General features: G+C 34.3%; 1 protein-coding gene across 1 annotated transcript; it reads left to right on the forward strand.

Annotated features, from left to right (window-relative positions):
- The first annotated feature begins 1,218 nt into the window (after positions 1-1,218).
- Positions 1,219-17,281, forward strand: LOC125682023 (chitin synthase chs-2-like). Its single transcript, XM_048922399.2, has 15 exons — positions 1,219-1,380; positions 6,753-6,863; positions 6,950-7,206; positions 7,286-7,736; positions 7,870-8,825; positions 8,934-9,039; positions 9,151-9,329; positions 9,437-9,625; positions 9,801-9,954; positions 10,045-10,255; positions 10,338-10,538; positions 11,500-11,894; positions 12,177-12,668; positions 14,071-14,212; positions 14,312-17,281. The coding sequence occupies exons 1-15, from the start codon at positions 1,219-1,221 to the stop codon at positions 15,763-15,765; spliced, it is 5,460 nt and encodes a 1,819-aa protein (XP_048778356.2). The 3' UTR covers positions 15,766-17,281.
- The last annotated feature ends 2,051 nt before the right edge of the window (positions 17,282-19,332 follow it).

The following is a 19,332-nucleotide window of genomic DNA, read 5'->3' on the forward strand; positions in this document are numbered from 1 at the left end:
AACAAACGGTAAATACTTCAGGTCTTTATGATTTTATGATAACCTGGTTGGGGGCATGAAGATATTGGTTGGACGACTTGTCTTTGTCGGTGGTATTTTACCCTCCTCTTTGACTTTCTGAAAAAGTACCAAAACTGGAGTTCTGGTTTCAAGGCACCGCATTTATAAGTCGCATTACCTCTGTACTCCAACCAAGGTCCAAAGAATGCAATTACCCCAATTTCCACAATAAGCAATTTTGACTGCTAGACATTAAAGAATGTTTCGAACATGTTTTTAAAACTTTCTGGTCACCTTTACTTTCATCATAGGAATGTACAGAACCCATTATCTGTCTCTGGCACGAGAGGCGAAATATACACCCTAATGAGTGAGATTTTCTTTTATACCTTTACTTTTTAATTACAGAGGATTTTTTCGTAGCCTACTCAGACAGTTCATCGTCATCACGTGATTTCCGGAACAGAAGCATCATCCTAGCGGGTGCGATGGAATGCCATAACAATTAGTGACTAAATAAACTTGATATGTATGGGATTGGATTACACGCCACATTCTTGTAACGCTAATAAACATTGTATCTAGAATTTTTCCAAACTTCCCGCCTGTTTGACGCCGTATCAGAATGACATCAAACAACCTTAACATCCACCCTCCCGAAGGTTCACCGAGAAAATTCATGAAAGGGTATGTTTATCCAAAAGTTCCAAAACAAAAACAAAAAAAATTATAAGAATACTTCATTTCAATATATGTAATTCTTCTACAGAATTGGGATAGATGGTTAAATAATTGTTTACACTATCTGTATTGAACTGACACTTCTTATAGATGTTTTAATTTTTTAATTGGTACGGTTACATGTATAATTCTTGAATACCTATTGCATTATTAGCTACATCGCGTGGGAGTATATTAGGACATACTACACAGAAGTACCTGTATCTGTGAAAGACATATTCGTGATATCTATTAGAGGGCGTTCATAGCTACTTCCGTGGCAGAGCAGAAATTTACGTTTGTCATTAATCAATAGGGTTGAACCCAAAGATATATTAAGATTTCTGAAACATCAAGCAACTTTGTTGAAAACAAATAAAGCGAACGTCAAGTGAAAGTCATATCATTTAAGTCTTAACTTTCCACTCATTATTATTTTCATCCAAATACAATCTGAAGCATTTGAACCGTTTCACTCCAAAGTTAAACAAAAAAATAATGAGTGATGAATGTTCCTCAATAGAGACGGATATCACTTCGTGTTCGTCCGATGAAGACGATTTCAGTAACATAAATTCTCCTTACAGCTTCGGTAAATACAAAGTGGTATACAAAGTCAACGACATGAACCAAGGAGATGTGGACTCTAAAATTGACAACGTGAGTAATGAATTTATCTATTCAACGAAACTGAATTTGTATAACACTGCAGTGTAGCATCTCTCTAGAGTGGTATGATTATAAGTACCTAACAAATAGTGTGGTTTCATTACAAAAACCCATGACTTTCATAAAAGTGAGTTTTAATTATACAGTAAGTTTGTAATTACATGTACAGCTGTGCATTTATGTAGCAGAGGCTATAAAAATAAGAAAATGTTATTTAAAGTAGAGTTTCTACAAAAGGAAATAACGTAAGCTCTGAAACATTAGTATGTTCCAAACATTATGATACCATCATGCTGGTTTGATTTATTTGAATTGGTTAAAAAAAAGCAAACCCCAACTTATATATATAAAACTCAATGCCTCTGTTTTTGGCAAATTGATCACAGTGATATCTAAATACTCTCTTGTTTTTGTATTGTTATGACTTCTAATTTAATTAGGTACCTCATCTGCGATCTAATAATTTATAAATGTGTAATGGTGCGGTAATATTACCGTATAACTTAATTAATGACGGGGTATGTTTTCTTGTTCATCAAAGTGTGTATTGCCAGATTTTGACCCCCGTGTCCACACAAGACACACCAAATACAATTTGTCAAGTCTTAAATTGAAAACGATATTCTCTTGGAATCCGTAAGTTTGTCTGACTAGACCTATGTGTGTTAGGACATTGGAATGTTATTTAATTAGATACAGTTTATAAAATGTTTGGTTTGCATTCCAAACATTTATAGATAAAAAAAATATTTGATAATCTAATTGCAATCATTTAAACTTTGTAAATATCGAAAAGGTAGTTATTGTTAATAGAGTTTAATTAATGTTCTTTTAATTCAACGGTCATTGAGAAAGATGTGATCGAATATAATTTAATGTCTTAATTCTTTTAGGAATGTGAGTAGATTTATTCCACAAATATTTTAAGAACTGTACATTGATGGAAATACCCTAGTTGTGACGATTTCTAAATTTGTTTAAAACTCCGAGGCTTCATTATGAGTGCCTGCGAGTGAATCCCCCTCTGTGTTATCAGGCTCTGATCGTGTTTAGGATGACATTTCGCTGCCCGTTGACCTAGAATTGTACCTTGTAGGGGACTAATTGATAATCCTAAATATAGAATGAATTGTTACGACAATCAAGCTTGTACCAAAACAAATGTTTAGCGAATCCATCTGTATTCCTATATGTTAAATGATTATTCGAAAGAAAGTTAAATAATGACAATTCAATTCAATTCAGTTTATTCACTCAAACCAGCTGTATATTGGTACATGAGGTATAATGTATGGATTTGTAATTAGGTAATTTGTGAGAGGTACAATATGAATTATGCTAGAAAAAAGGCACAAGTACACCAGATGAATACTATTAAGGAGAACAGAATGATTCTTTCCCAAGTTTTCAGTTCCAAAGATGACATCAATTAACAGTAATTGGTCTGTAGCAGAATTTCGTATCAAAAATGTGTTCCTTACATCTGAAAAAGCTTTGCATTCTAAAGTAAAGTGGATTTCATCTGCCAATTGTTACATAACGTATACAGCATCTGTCATCAGATGGTCTACCCAACCACCTACCAGTCTCTATTAGTAGACAGTGATGTGAAGTTTTAAGTCTAACAAATACTTGATGACAACACCAAAGATTTTGACAAATTAGAAATACGGATGTATATTTAATTGCTGGGATAAAATTTAGAAATTCTTTTCAAAATTTATTATTATATCTCCCTCATGCATAGCTCTGATTCTTGAACGAATTTGGCTCCATTTTTTGGCACTTTAGTTTTCCTTTTAGCTCTTACAAGTATTTTTATTTCGAATTTCCAAAATGTCGGCTTGAGCATCACTGAAGAGACATTATTTGTCGAAATGCGCATCTGGTGCATCAGAATTGGTACCGTATAAGTTTTACATATGAATTGTACGATGGATAGATGTTTGTTTAAATTATATGAAATATCCTTACAAAGAGTATATATTTTTTTCAACGGGTTGCAATTACAATATCTAGAATAAAATGTGCAGAAATAGTTGAAGCAAAATTTATAAAACCACGAATTATTTTTACCATTTTACAAGATCTGCGCTTTCTTCAAAGAACTTTGCATGGTGGCTTTTTTTTTTTTTTTTTTTTTTTTTTTTTTTTTTTTTTGCCCCCAGAATCGTCATTCAAAATAAAAGAATGCTAAATCATTACCCAATAAAACTCTGTAGTACCATCTCATTTCAAAGTGTATTGTTAAAAAAAAATTAAAATTTCATCTCTTCTCATGGTGTCATTGATAAGTTATGATGCTATGAAAATGAGTAAATTGATATTTATGATAATTTTAGCAAAAATGTCGTATTTTCGTCAGTGTTTTTACTTTGGGAAATACAGGACACATGCATCTCTAAACATCTTGAATAATCATATCAACAAAAGATGTGAATATGGTTGAGGAACAGACCTATGTTCAGTTAGTTTTGATGGTAAATTTGCTTCAAATTATTTAGAGACTACTGTAATCCATGTCTACATATTTTCGAAAAACAAACATTTGCTTTTGTCTCAATCAGTTTTATTGTTTTGGGGTTTGATATTTGTAGCATGAATGTTTACAAAAGCAGTTTCATACATATCTTACAAAACATAAGTCGAACTAATTTGTTTAAAATCGTTGAATATGCAGATACCAGCCCGTCAAATTTATGATCATGCATTTAAAATTGCCCATGATGTTAAAAAAAAAAAACGTTTGTAAACGATATTTTGCACATATTTTAGATTACATAAATATGTATGATTTAAGAAATATATATGATATATATGTATGATTTAAGAAATATATATACAAGTATAATTCCTTCCTCAAATAATGTTTCATTCATACTGATAAGCACCGTTAAAGAAATACTGTTGATACTTTCATAATTTATCTTAAATCAGTAATTCACTTGTTTTAGTTGGTACCGTATAAGTCTTACATTTACATATTTCAGGGCTATATTTAAGAAACATTCTGTAAATAATATATCACAATGAAATAAAAGATTGGCCGAGGAAATAACATGCCTTTTTCTGACTCACGTTTCCTTGATAAATAATGTGTAATGTTGTAACTACTACAACTGTATAATGAAAAAAATATTTCTTGTAAAGATTATCCTTTGAGGGATTAAGTGATATTGTCTGAGTTGTTAATACCATCGAAACACAAAGTTCTCGTACAATTTAACTTTCTCAGACCCCATGTTACATTGTACAAAAGTGGTTTCATTTCCCGCATGTTTTAAAACTGAAGAAGATGCATTCACATACGGTATATATCTTCCAATTGATCTGAGTTATTGAAAGAACCACTCCTAAAACAGTAAAAGAAACATTATTTTAGACAAAAAAGTCTAGAACGAAATTACTGGTTTCTAAAGGACGGTGGAAATGTGATTTTCTTGAGCATTGATGAATACACAACATATATTCCATCTCCCATCGTGGGAATGTAGCCTACACTATGAAACATTCGCTTTAGCGGTCAGCACCTATTTTGATGAAGAAATAGCAGAGATAATAAATATACCGAAAAGCCACGGTCTACTGCCAAGAAAGGAACTCTTTAAAACATTCTAAAACTTTTTATGTGAACAAAATTCTGCATACAGCGTGTGGAAATTGTTTAAACAATATACATATGTCAACGTATATCAAAGAACGATTATCAGTAAAATTAGTTTTCAATCGAATACAGAAATTAGATACGATGAAAATTGGAGGGGATGGGGGTAATGCTAAGAATGTCTAAAGAGAAAATCTTTATCATCACGAATCTTTGTCAGTCTCGCCTATCCTTCACACCGTAATTCATATTGTGTGAGTGTGACGTCATGGCACATTAATCATCTCTAGCTACGTTAAAGATGCATGTCTATTTCACATGCATATTATTATGGGTGTGTCTAGCCTCGGATGGCTATTGCCTTTCCTTGAATAGTGAAATCCTTAATCATACAATACCGTCAGATGCTAAGGTAACCACCACGTTACAGCAGCAAAGACCTCTAGAAAGCGAGATCTGCATTGTATCGCAATTAGTTGTAGACATTTCTCCTATGACAGCAAACACCGTGATGCCTTATCAAGACACTTTCCGCTTGATCAGGAACCTATCAAAGTAAACTTCATTTGCAAGTTTCATGCCAGTAAACAAAGTGTTCCGCGCCACCCCTGGTTACGTTGCAATGTCACTGTATCCTCCATAAGACAACATCAGAGACACCTAGGTTTGCATCAATTTTTGACTTCGGCATCATTTCGACTTTCGCTGGAAAACATGATAATGTATTTGTTGTGCTGTCGTTTGCCCAAATAAGTCATTTGATTGATAAGTAACAATGTTAATTGTTGTTGCACTTTATATGAAAAATGACACCAAAGGAGACTCTTTGAGAGGATGGACCTTTCGAAATTTGTAACTAAAGCATGGACTCCCGATCGCCTTCGAAAAATCTACAAAGGTTTTGTAAGTAGTAGTTATAAACAAGCAGTATGGATTCTAGATGTGTCCAGCATCCCGATGTGGAATACAGTAAATTAGAATTGGTTCTAATTTTATAATGAAATTATGATATTTTAGGAAAACTTTACTTCAAACTTGATGGAATTTAAAAGATTTATTCGACGCTTTTTAAAGCCAAATACACTTCTCAAAACGTGTTTGATTAAAGATTTTTCTAGGTGATTTAAAAAGGAGGGGAGGATAAACAGCATTTAATGGATTATAAAAAATATCACGGTATCTTATGAAAAAGTATACAGTTGACTAAAATCAATTGAGAACTCGATAGATTGCTGAGCGCGCTTGAATGGACTGGTTAGTATTTGTCGAAGTGTGGGTCGCAGAGGAATTAACATTTGTTCAGCTATGTCTTGTTGTTGCGGGGAAATTTACATAGCTATGCAAGTGGGCAGTTTAACCTCTTTGTAAGACATTTCCGATGGATTTTTTGGCAAAAAACAAGTAGCATTCCCAGACTTGAAATGGAGACATTGACTCACTTTAAAGTACTTGGATGGGTTACTGATACGTCTTTTCCAAACACAACTGCCCAAAATGTGCGTTTCTTCTGTACGACTTCGTATTTTAACTTATCAATATTACCTTTTGACAAATTAAGATCTGTAATTGAATACTTGTCAAATTTGAACATAAAAATCTAGGACTTTTCAAATAATAACTAATAGTTTTAATTTAACTTTTTCATATGAAATGTGTTTAAATGGCTTTAATATGTGCTAAACTTATTTTGATATATTAGAATTTTAATTTGGAATTAAAACTAGAATACAACATAGATTTCGGAAATATTTCATTTCAGGGCGGTGAACCGCAGACATCTCCAGAAGGACCTTACTTGAATAGAAGTATTCCCTTACCAATGGAGACATCCAACACCAGTACAGAAAATCTCATCCCTAAAGAGAAAAATGTAATGAAAGACTTTTTTGTAAAACTTATCCGATTTATTTGGTTAAAAAATCACCAGACTAGCAATGTCTATGTAATATTTGTCAGTTACCACCAAACGGAATCGTCAATCCAATGATGTCTAGCATCAATATCGAGGTTCCATCTTGGAGTGACACCAGTAGTGATAATATGAAAGACCCTTCCAGCTCAAGAGCCTCAACTTTAACCAGGGAAACCAAGTCAGACGATCCCACTTCCATTGAAAAGGGCATTAATTATAAAGAGGCGAAGGAGAAAAGCAACTCATTTCCAAGATACACTAGTCTGTCCTCCCACAGTGAACCTCTAAAAGACCCAGCTCCGTATGTTTATTTTCATTCTTTTTTCAATATTTTTTTAAAATTAGTTTATTATATTTTAATATCTAAATTTTCCTTTCAGTAGTGCAACTTTATCATCCAAACCCTCCTCCATGAAGCCTTGGGATGTATTTAGAGTAGCCTCACGTGATATTTCGAAAACAATAGACGGAACGTATGTTAGTCTGTTCCGAAAATGCACCAAAGTACTTGTGAGCATTGTACTAACTATTCTTATCTTACTAACAACAATGGTTAGCAAAAGCAGTCTTCTCCTGATTGCTTCAAATGTATATTCTAATGTGACACTTAATTGCACAAAAAGCAATAAGCCTGGACATGTGACTTCCTGTCGCCGATTGGCACCGGATGTAGAAGGGACAGCTTTTCAGCCATCTCAGACTGTAGAAGTTACATGGCTTTGGGCTTTATTTTTGGTGACTACAACTCCTTATGTTTTCACGTTCACAAAGTGTGTGTGGAGGATATTTTTCAAGAAAACAAGAAACCCAACATTTACAATTCTAACAATCGTAAGTTGCTTTTTAAAGTAATGCATCAATTTATTAGAGTGTATAAACACATCATATTTTCAAATATCCTCTCTTTTTCATCGTAAATTTTCCACAAATGTGCCGATGTTAAATTAATTTAATGTATTTGTAGGCTTTGTCGATAGAGACCCTTCATTCTATTGGAATCTGCATTTTCGTATTCTACGTTCTCCCAAGCTTGGATCCTATCCGTGGGTTGATGCTTACATTTGGTACTGCTTTCATTCCTTCATTTCTGAAGATGTTTGACAGTCAAAGAGAAACCGGACGACGGTTCTACGTTGTACTAGCAGACGTACTAGCTATGTTGATACAAGCCTCTGTTTTGCTAATGTGGCCTCTTCTGAACATAATAAGAGGCATCGATTACGAGCAATCATGGGGTATTTTTGTATCCCTGCTTTTAATTTCATTAGGATGGTGGGAAAATTATGTTAGCAAATTCACACATTTGGGAAAACTAGGAAGTTCGTTACTGGAGTTGAAAAGAAGTATTCGACGAAGTAGAACAAAGCTATATGCTGCAGTGAGTGTTTGGAAAGTCGTTTTAACGTTGGGAATGATGCTGGCTCTAATGAGTAATCTTAAACTATCCTGTGTGAAAGCTTTGGTTTTCGAAGGACATAATCGAGCAGATGAATGTCCCCATTTGGCATATCCAGAGGATGCCTTAAATGTGGAAAGTTCCGCGTTCAAGCATGATGCATTTTGGGTTTCAGTGGTTCAGATTGTGTGCTGTCTTCTCTGTTACACATTTGCTAAATCAGCCTGTAAAATCATGCTTCAGGTCGGAAGCTTCTCTCTTCCACTAATGTTGGCGGCACCGATAATGGCGGGTTTATTTATAGAGAGCTGTGAGTCATGGAAGACTACGGGAGTGGGGGTTTCTAAGTTGATGCCGGATTATTTGTACTGGACCTGTGATATCCATGGCGTTTCCGCTGATTTTCTTCTACGACTGGTTTCGGATTATTATCTTCCTGTGACTTTGATTTGGTGGCTCTCATTCATGTGGGTCACATTCCACATATGGATTCCCAGAGTAGAACGTTTGGTACAAACAGAGAGGTGAGTGAATTCTGTATGGAGAGGTACTGTATTAACGTCCTATAGAATGTTACGTATTGAGCAAGCGCTTATATTATGAATATTGGAATTGGATTTGATTCTGCATAGGTTGTTTGTCCAACCACTGTACTGTGGAGTTATGCTGGAACAGTCGCTAATGCTCAACAGAAGAAGAGACGATAGGGACAGGGACTTTCGGTTGAGATCAGAAAAGGTATTTATCACGCTGTGAGATTGGTTTTGTTTCCTTTTAAGGATTACCTTTGATTTTAACATAGCTTGTTGTTCATCATTTATTTATTTCTTCATTTATTTATTTCTACAGCAAAAACGATTTGGGTTTGAATCGCCAGAACTAAATATCAAGAATGATTTTATTGACCGTGGTATACTGCCGGGTCGGAGATCTTTAAAGACTGACCGCACGCCAATGATCTATGTGTGTGCGACAATGTGGCATGAGACACAAAAAGAGATGATTCAAATTCTGACGTCATTGTTTAGGTGAAAAAAAACATTTCATGAATATTCATTTTAAATCTCTTTTTATAGAAATATACTTGAAGAATTAGTATGCTAGACGATTAAGTTGATTTTTTCTGCATTATTAGGCTAGACAACGACCAATGTGCCAGGAAAAATGCGCAGAAATTTTTCGATGTTGTTGACCCAGATTATTATGAGTTCGAGACGCATGTATTTTTCGATGACGCCTTTGAACCCCATGATGATGACGAGTATCAATATCATGTGAACAGTTTCGTTAAACAAATGCTTCTTGTTATGGACGACGCAGCAAGGTAGCATTAACCAATTTGTATTTAAGAAAATATGCAATATAAAAATCTTTGTATACCGAATTTTCCTCACATTACGGACCGCAATGTTGTAATCATATGTTTTGTATATTATGTGAAATTAGATAATCATTTGATAGATTACCACTATTTACGAATGTTCTTATTCTTGATACAGTAAAGTACATAAGGTACCTATTAAAATACCCCCTCCTACAAAGTACCCGACTCCGTATGGAGGACGCCTGGAGTGGACATTACCAGGTGGTAATAAATTATACATCCACATGAAGGACAAAGTGAAGATCCGCCACAAAAAGAGATGGAGCCAGGTAATAATCACGCACTATTAACACAGAAATGGACCTGAACCTATTCAGAATTGAGTCTTGTGAGTCACATATTGTAATTTTTGTATTCAGGTAATGTATATGTACTACTTGCTGGGTTACAAACTGGTGGCTCAACCCCTTGATTCCCGAAGGAAACAGACAATAGCTGATAATACTTATATCCTGGCCTTGGATGGAGATGTAGATTTCAAACCTTCGGCAGTACAACTACTTGTTGACCGAATGAGGAAAAACGAAAAAGTGGGCGCGGCATGCGGACGTATCCATCCAATTGGAACTGGTATGAGGACCTAAAATATAGATCACATGATTTTTTTAAAAATACGTCTTCAAAGATTCCCACATGTACATTTTTTCAACAGGTCTTATGATTTGGTATCAGAAGTTTGAATATGCAGTCAGCCATTGGTTACAAAAAGCTACAGAACATTTGATTGGATGTGTCCTTTGCAGTCCCGGGTGCTTCTCTTTGTTTCGCGCGTCAGCTTTGATGGACGATAACGTCATGAGAAAATATGCTACTTTATCATCTTCAGCACGTCACTACGTTCAATTTGACCAAGGTGATTAATTTCTGTCCTTGTATGGATCTGGAAGAATAATATGAGTTATGAGATTGATCACTGTTCGTTATCACCTTTCATGCATCACATGTACAGTAAAACTCGAATATAGCGAACACGGATATAGCGAAATTACGGTATAGCGAAGTGAAAACGATTTCCCCGGCAAATTTTTAATATATTCTATATAAAAATCTGCGTCTATAACGAACACGGATATAGCGAATTTATGGATATAACGAAGCAAATTCCAATTCCCCTTGAATTAAAAATGAACGTAAAAATCACCTTTTATAACGAATTTATTTTTTTCATTTTATACTCTTTGTGATTTTTAACAATCGTTTTCCATTGCAATAAAGGATCCACGCTTATTACAAAATTTCTGTTTGTATTTTTTTCAAAGAAGGTTGTTAATGCAAAACAATACTTACACATACGTTTAGGAAATATATTGTCGGTATTGTTTACTATTCTTGTTAATTAAATTTGAAGTTTGATTGCATTTATTTTATCGTACACTCCTTTATTTGTGTAAAGCAACAAGTAAATGACAATTGCAATAGACTTTACATGTATGTATTGCGGAAAATTTTGTTGACATTTCTCTTTCGACATGTTCTTGCATGACTTAATAATCCATTAAGATAAATTTTCATATATAAATCAATTTGTATATTTCTTGTATAAAAATATTTCTTCTCGAAAATATATAGGCTTCATTTCACTTTAAGACAATAAAAACGCAAGTATATCGATTGCTGCTTTCTTATATAACTGGTATACATGTAGAACAAATCAGTTTTATAACGAATTCGTTATATTTGAATTACGAATTCGCTATAAACATATAGCGAATTACGCTTATAGCGAATTTTTATAGAGGGTCCCCAGAAATTCGCTATATCAGAGTTTTACTGTATCAAATTACTTAACAAATTGTATTCGTTTGATCTTTAAGGAGAGGATCGATGGTTGTGCACTTTACTACTTCAGCAAGGGTACAGAGTGGAGTATTCCGCAGCCGCTGATGCTTTGACATACGCCCCAGAAGGATTTGCAGAGTTTTACAACCAAAGGCGTCGCTGGTCACCATCTACAATGGCAAACATCATGGATTTACTCACAGACTGGCGAAATGTTATTAATATCAATGAAAACATTTCGTTTCTGTATATTATGTACCAGGGTTTATTGTTCCTTTCGTCATTGGTGACACCCGGTACTATTTTCTTACTCATCGTTGGAGCTCTGAACAGCGCATTTGGAATTGAATTGCTTCCTTCCCTCGCGATAAACCTCGTTCCAATAATACTTTTCCTGTTGAGTTGTTTCCTCTTGGAGTCTAAATGGCAGGTCAGCAAACCTCAGTGTTGTAGAGTATTTTACATGTGATTAAAGATTAGCTGTATAAAAGTAAAGAAAGTAAAGATTAGCTGTATAAAAGTAAAGAAAGTAAAGATTAGCTGTATAAAAGTAAAGATTAGCTGTATAAAAGTAAAGAAAGCATAAGTTTTGATTAATAAACGTTTCCTTCAATGTATGATATACCGTAGATTCTATTTAGTCTGTAAAAGAAAACTATATCATATTCATCGGAAGAATATGTAGATATGAATACTTATTTTCCCTTGACAGATCTTGCTGGCACAGTTCTTGTCCTTAGTATATTCCCTGCTGATGATGGTGGTAGTTGTGGGTATTGGACTAGAGATGAAGCAAGAAGGCATTTGTTCACCGACGACAGTTTTCATGATATTTATAATCGGTACCTTCATTGTTGCAGCTGTTCTTCATCCACAGGAATTCTACTGTATTATGCATGGAGCTCTGTACTTCCTGTGTATACCGAGCATGTCCATGCTTCTCATGATCTACTCTATTTGTAATCTACATGTTGTATCATGGGGAACTAGAGAGAATGCCATAGCAGCACAACCAAACGCCAAACCCCAAAAAAAGAAGGATGGAAAAATTGCTGCTATTTTAAATAAGTTTTCCAGTTCACGAAACAAAGAAGATAGCGAATATGCCTTTTCTTTTGGAAATCTATTTAGATGTCTTTGCTGTCCTAAACCAAGGTCTAACGATGACGACAAAAGATTTGAAGAGGTTCTCAATAAATTAGAGGTGAGTGAATTGATTAACGTATACTCTAGATTTTGCTGATATGCAAGAAACTTGTACCTGCGGAAAACAGCAAAACAAATATATATAAAATAAGTTGAAAATTTCACATTTATATCAAGCGCTTTCGCTCTACGGCTCTTCGGTGGAATTTGACAATGGCATAACTAGACGTCGTTATTATGACGCCATAGTAAGAGACAACGTAAAATATTTGGCGCAATAAATATTCGAAAAAAGCGCCGAAATAATCAAACATATAATAATGTGTAACACATATTCACATGCTTATAAATAGTATTTCAATTGACGAAACATGAATTCATTTATACATGTGACATTTACAGTAAATTAACCATTGAGGTTCGGGTTGAATTTATTTATTAATGAAATATTGTTCTATTGCCCGCCGTTATTGTTCATTTTCTTTATAAAATTGAAAAAAAAATCCTCTGCCGCACACATCAAAGTGCTCACTACATGGAGTGTTTCTAACAGATGGCTCCCTGATTTGTTGTTTATGGACATGTACTCGGTGGATACTTTGTTCCCAGTTTGTTCTATTTACATTCGCAAGTCACGCAGTAAATTACATTTTTGTTTTACAATTAATATTAAACCGAACTTCAAAAGTCATTCTGTTTTTTAATGCAATAGAATTTCCGGTTTGTAAAAATTGACAATTTCGTCAATTGAAATATCATTTCTAAGCATGTGAATATGTGTTACACTTTATCATATAAATGAGTACTTTGGAGCTTTCTTCGAACATTTATTGTGCCAAATATTTTACATTGTCTCTTACTATGACGTCATAACAACGACGCCTAGTTATGTTGTTGTTTTTCAAATTCCACTGAAGAGCCGTAAAGCGAAAACACTTTGGAATAAATGTGAAATATGTAAAATTAATACGGTACCAATTTTGATGCACCAGGAGCGCATTTCGACAAATAATGTCTCTTCAGTGATGCTCAATCGAAATGTTTGAAATCCGAAATAACAATAAACTTGCTAGAGTTATTTCAGGAGAAAACAGAGTGACAAAAAGTGGAGTCAAATTCGTCTAAGGATAAGAGCTAAGCATGAGGGAGATAATCTTAATTTTCAAATGAATTTCTAAATTTTATCAAAACAATTAAATATACATCCGTATTTTCAAGCTAGTAACGAAGTACTTAGCTACTGGGCTGTAGAGACCCCCAGGGACTAACAGTCCACCAGCAGAGGCCTCGACCCAGGGGTCATAATGTAAAACTTGTACGGTACCAATTTTGATGCACCAGATGCGCATTTCGACAAATAATGTCTCTTCAGGGATGCTCAACGGAAATATTTGAAATCCGAAATAACGATAAACTTGCTAGAGCTATTATATATAATGACATCATTGATTTATTTATAGAATTTAGAAAGAGTCATGGCTCTTCCAAAAGAAGTTCAACAAAGAGTGATGATTGATGCTGAGACTAATGTGTCTGAGGTCGATATGAAAGAAAATAATGATAGTCTGGACAAACGACCTCTAGACAATGGAGATGTTCGATGTAAGTTTGACAAAGATGTTCTTTTATTTCAGATTTTGTTTAAGTTAACAAATCGACAAAAATGGTAAATAAACGAAATGTTATGTTTCTTTCCCATAGTTAACCCAATTTATCAGTCCAAACTCAGTCCACATGAGGAGGACACACCTTCCTGGATTCACGATGATGACATTGGTCATGGAAGAGTAAGGTTTCTCAGCAAAGAGGAGAAAAATTTCTGGTCCGAGCTAATTTTGAAATACCTTTATCCACTTCAACACGACGAAAAACACAAGAAAAAGATGGGAAACGATCTTCTGGAATTGAGAAACAAGATGAGTTTGATGTTTTTTATGACGAACGCACTGTTCATTGTAATTATCTTCAGCTTGCAGTATGCCAAGTCAAAAGGTGGTACCGGTCTGTCAATTCCTCTGCCATGCCACGATACCTCTAACAATGCGTTATCCCTGGAACCAATTTCACTATTATTCATGGCTATTTTTGGCATCGCACTTTTTATTCAATTTATTTCCATGTTTTTCCACCGATTGGCAACTTTCATGCACATCATGTCAACAACGGAGGTGAACTGTATGAAACCAAATGAGAATGAAATCAACCAAATGGATCTGGACTCTAAAATATCTCTCGTAAAACAATTCCAGCAATTCGACGACGACGACGATGCCAGAAGTATTTCTACAGTTGGGAGTGATCTGGATGAAGATAGTAGTATCACTCAAGACGATTCACCAAAAATAAAGCGGAAGAAGACAGTACTTCGAATTACACGAAGAAAGAGGAATCAGGCTCCACATTCTGGTAATCTGAGCGGCAAATTTATAAAGACTTTCATTGACTTCGCAAAAGATTTGGAAAATAATGGAAATGGTAACAGTAATGTAAATGGAAGTGGTAAGATACGTAGAAGTAAGAAAGCGAAAAAAGCTATGGCTTCTCTAGAACAAAACAAGGATATGGTGCTAAATAAAGCGCATGTTATTAAATCACGCTGGCATCGCCTTGCGAAAGCAACTAAATGGGATTCATCTGGGGACAAATGGGGTTCACTACTGCGCCTCGCTTCACAGTCACGAACAAGTTTAAATACAATTACAGAAGACGACAAAAGAAATTCGTGGATCCGGGGGATTTCAAAGATGACTAGATCCAACAGCGAATTCTCTGTGAATACGTTACCTGATTTGGGATCTCTGTCACAAAGAAACAGTTACGCTGAACCCATTTTGAATATCATTACTAGTGGGTTAGAGAATGTAGACGGCATCAACGGTGGAAGACGGGTTACTACCGCGGAAATCAACAATCTCCATAAATCTAGATTTCCAGGCGAAAATGTGTACGATGCAGTAGAGGAGGTAGATTCCGACAGCACAGACTCGGACTATGAAGAGGCAGATCTACCATCTTCGAGAAATTCGTCTCCAGTCGGTACAAATAATGTCGAGTCTAAAAGCGTAGAAATGCATACGATTATATCTGAGGTGCCTGAAAATAACCGAAAAAGTGGGACGGGAAATGAAACCGAAAATGGAGATACTCATTTATAAGGAAATGTACTGAGATGTTAAATTATGTGCCAATTTTAAAATGGATAATCGGATTTTGGAAATTTCCTTTGAGCTGTGTTCACTGTACATAGGTTCTCGATGTCTGGGTAGGAATGCGGCTAACGATAGTGCCCTGTGACCCAGATATATAGGAGTACCTTCCTAAATTTTATTATAGCACAGCAACGAGTTGTACGCAGTTCTTATCGAAAAGGAAAATATAAAAATTTGAAAGACATTGACCGTCTGTTTAAGAACGGTAATTTTCTTAATAAAACAAATAATATGATATGCTGTCATGAATGACCTGATATGGTAAATTTATTCACTGCATAAAAACATCATCTTCTTACACTTTCGTCTGTTAATATTTACTGCATGATATTTCCTGTATTATTGATATTTATATATGAAAGCAGGTGCTGTTATTTTGTTAGAAATAATTCGCTATATTTGATCGCTTACACCTATTTCACAGTCGGCCTGTTGATGCTGTCTTGGGATTCACTTGATATTATGTATAGATTGCAATGCTTTACAATGTTTGAATTTAAAGTTACACGTAGATACTTCAATTATTTGTAAATTGTAAATTATTGAAATGTGTCAGATTTTCACTGTTCCTCTGTGTGTTGAAAATAAAACTGTTATTTTACTGTGTTCGTTTGTATAAAAAAAAAAATTAGCACGTCACCAAAAAAGCATGGCCTCGTGTTTATACCTGATATTGAAAGAAAACAAATTAATATGACACAGTTTTATTATATTATTCAGTCTATTCAAATTTATAAAAACATATCTCATACTATCTATTTCTGTACTGCTCAAGGTATTCGTCTTTTGGCATCATAGCTGTACAATGCGTATTTTAACAAAGGGGTGATAAAAATTCAGATATATTAATGAACATGGTGCTGTAGATGAATTTAGACAATTGTAAGTGGACTAGCGATATCTTGAGGGGGATTTGTAATGTATAGAGATTTTATAAGTCCCATCTTAAAGCCATTTTATACAAACAAAAAAATGGATGCATGAGTTTATATATATATATATATATATATATATATATATATATATATATATATATATATATATATATTGTGGCCTAGTTTAGTTGTTATAAATACAAATATGTAATTCTGAAAAATAAATAAGGGACTTGTAAATTTTCTATGATGATTAAAAGTTGAAATATATTACTCCTCACAATATAACTCTGTTTAAATTTCTCCCACTGTTTGGGGCTTAATTGAGTATTCATGGAAATGAATTACATTCTATACGGTCAATTGTGTCAATTTTACTTATAAAAACTAAATTAAGTTTTCATTCTCATGATTGTTTTTTTTTTTTTTTTTTAGGGGGGGGGGGGGTGTTTGTAGCGAGTTTCGTTAAGATGAGACTGACGACTACTAGAATTATACCATCATCTCAGACAGTCTAGAACATAAACTGTGATAAAGGATTTTAACCAAAGTCTACCCTGCTTTGTTTTGTTTTCTGTTGTTGTTTTTTTTTTTTTTTTTTTTGTTGTTTGTTTGTTTTTTTGCCAAAGGATAAGAGTAATACAAGTTATGTTGTTTAAGAGCATTTATTAGAATGTCAACAATAGAAATCACTGTACAGTGTAATATATATCGTTAGATAATACTTGTGTACATGATGTTTTTCAGAAAGAAGAAATGTTTTAGAAAATGCTTTATTTACTATGGTATATTGATGTGTCATTTCCATTGTTTTATTTTCCTGCAAATGCTTTATTAAATTCACTTCATTATTCTACTTTAAAAAAGTATCCCAAATGATACAAAAATGACTGACGTTGTTTTTACATTGCCATATATATTGTAGATCAATTGCCGATTTTGATGCTTGCATTTGAGCTGAGTTCTCTAAAACTTATCATAATTGAGACATCCAAAGATTAAACAGCGTTATGTTAAAAAAATTGCTTTATTAAAATGTTTCATATAAGAACCTTGCTTATCCCGTCGTTTACGATTGAAGTCTAGTGCTAGCCATGTCAGTAAATATGTGAGTATTTATTTCATTCACTGTATTATTTATTGTTAACCAACAATAAACATTTTTTTTTTTACAAAATCATTTCTTCTTCTTTTTTACGAAGACTTGCTCTTCTGGGAAGTAGCTGAAATCGTCTTTAGACGTATATTTTGCATGGAAATTATCTTAAAGTTTATCAGAGAAAAAATCCTTGCGATACAGATTTAATAGAATATAAATTTATATATACTTTAGAGACTTTCATGCCTATTCAAACTTAGTAGGTATGTTCATAATAACAAAAATTCATTGATACAGCATTAATTGTTCATAACAACTTAAACGACATGTTACTTGCAGGGGTGAGCCTAATTGAGATAAGAGTATTGCAGGGTTCTCTATCATTTCAAATTTTACTGTGGTTCATGAAATTTTTAAAAGACTGTGCGCAAAGCGCCTCATGACACTTTTTGTTTTTGATACATCATACATTATACTGTCCGCGAATCAAGGCTGTTAAAGTACACTTTAACACGTATGTAAAAAAAAAAAAATCGGCAAAAGAAAGGACATAATTTTTTCATATTTTCACTGAAAATTCTGTGAGTCGTATGGGCGCCGCCATTTTGTTCAGCTATCAGTATCCTCGACTGTCTCCGTTTTAATTCGTACGAAGGCTAGGTATGGTAGCCGGTTATGGAAATAGCCGAATAGTTCCGAAGGTGTAGCTCAGATCCAGCGACTCCAATCCCTCAAAACACTATAGTCAGAATCATCTCAGGCACCCGCAAATATGACACCATTACACCAGTACTACACTCCCTCCATAGGCTGCCAGTTCAATAAATATAGAATATCACACTCTAATGTTGATCTCGGACCTGGGATTGGCCCCGAGATCACTCGAGGGGCAATCCCAGGTCCGAGATCAACATTAGAGTGTGATATTGTTTATATCATATACCTAAAACACAACAAGTTGATAAACATTTTTTTTTAATTGGGTGGGTGGGGGGGGGGGGGGGGGGTCATTGACCCAAACATAAATACATGGTATACTGTACAACGATATTTGACTATTTCATTCCTTCAGAGAGTTTACTTTAATGGTTACGTTTCCAGTACTATTGACATTGTGAAACATGCTAAAGTCTGGGTTTTGTAGCTTTATTCCATTGCTGATTTTTATTTATTTTTTCGGATTTACCAAACTCGCCCGTTTTCAATATTTCATATAATTTGTAAGAGTTGTAGAACTTTGTTTACGTGGCGTCATCGTATGAACGGGAATGTTTACAGATCTGATGCTGCTATTTCTTTGCTTAAGGAATGTTACCTTATACTGAAGTAAGTTTTTTTTTTTACCGTTTCCCATCTGTTTAGCATCTATAAGTCGTTGAAATACGTCGGAAGATAATGGTTCTACTTTTCTCGTTTTATTGCCAAGTCCTCTGGATTTTAGATTTCAGAAATCGTTTTAAAACAGTTTTCTACATCAAAATTGCTGTAAATTAACATTTTATCTCCATTAGGACCGGGGATTTCTGAAAATGCTTCAGT

Source organism: Ostrea edulis, chromosome 2 (assembly GCF_947568905.1).
Source record: "Ostrea edulis chromosome 2, xbOstEdul1.1, whole genome shotgun sequence".
In the NCBI taxonomy this organism is placed as follows: Eukaryota; Metazoa; Mollusca; class Bivalvia; order Ostreida; family Ostreidae; genus Ostrea; species Ostrea edulis.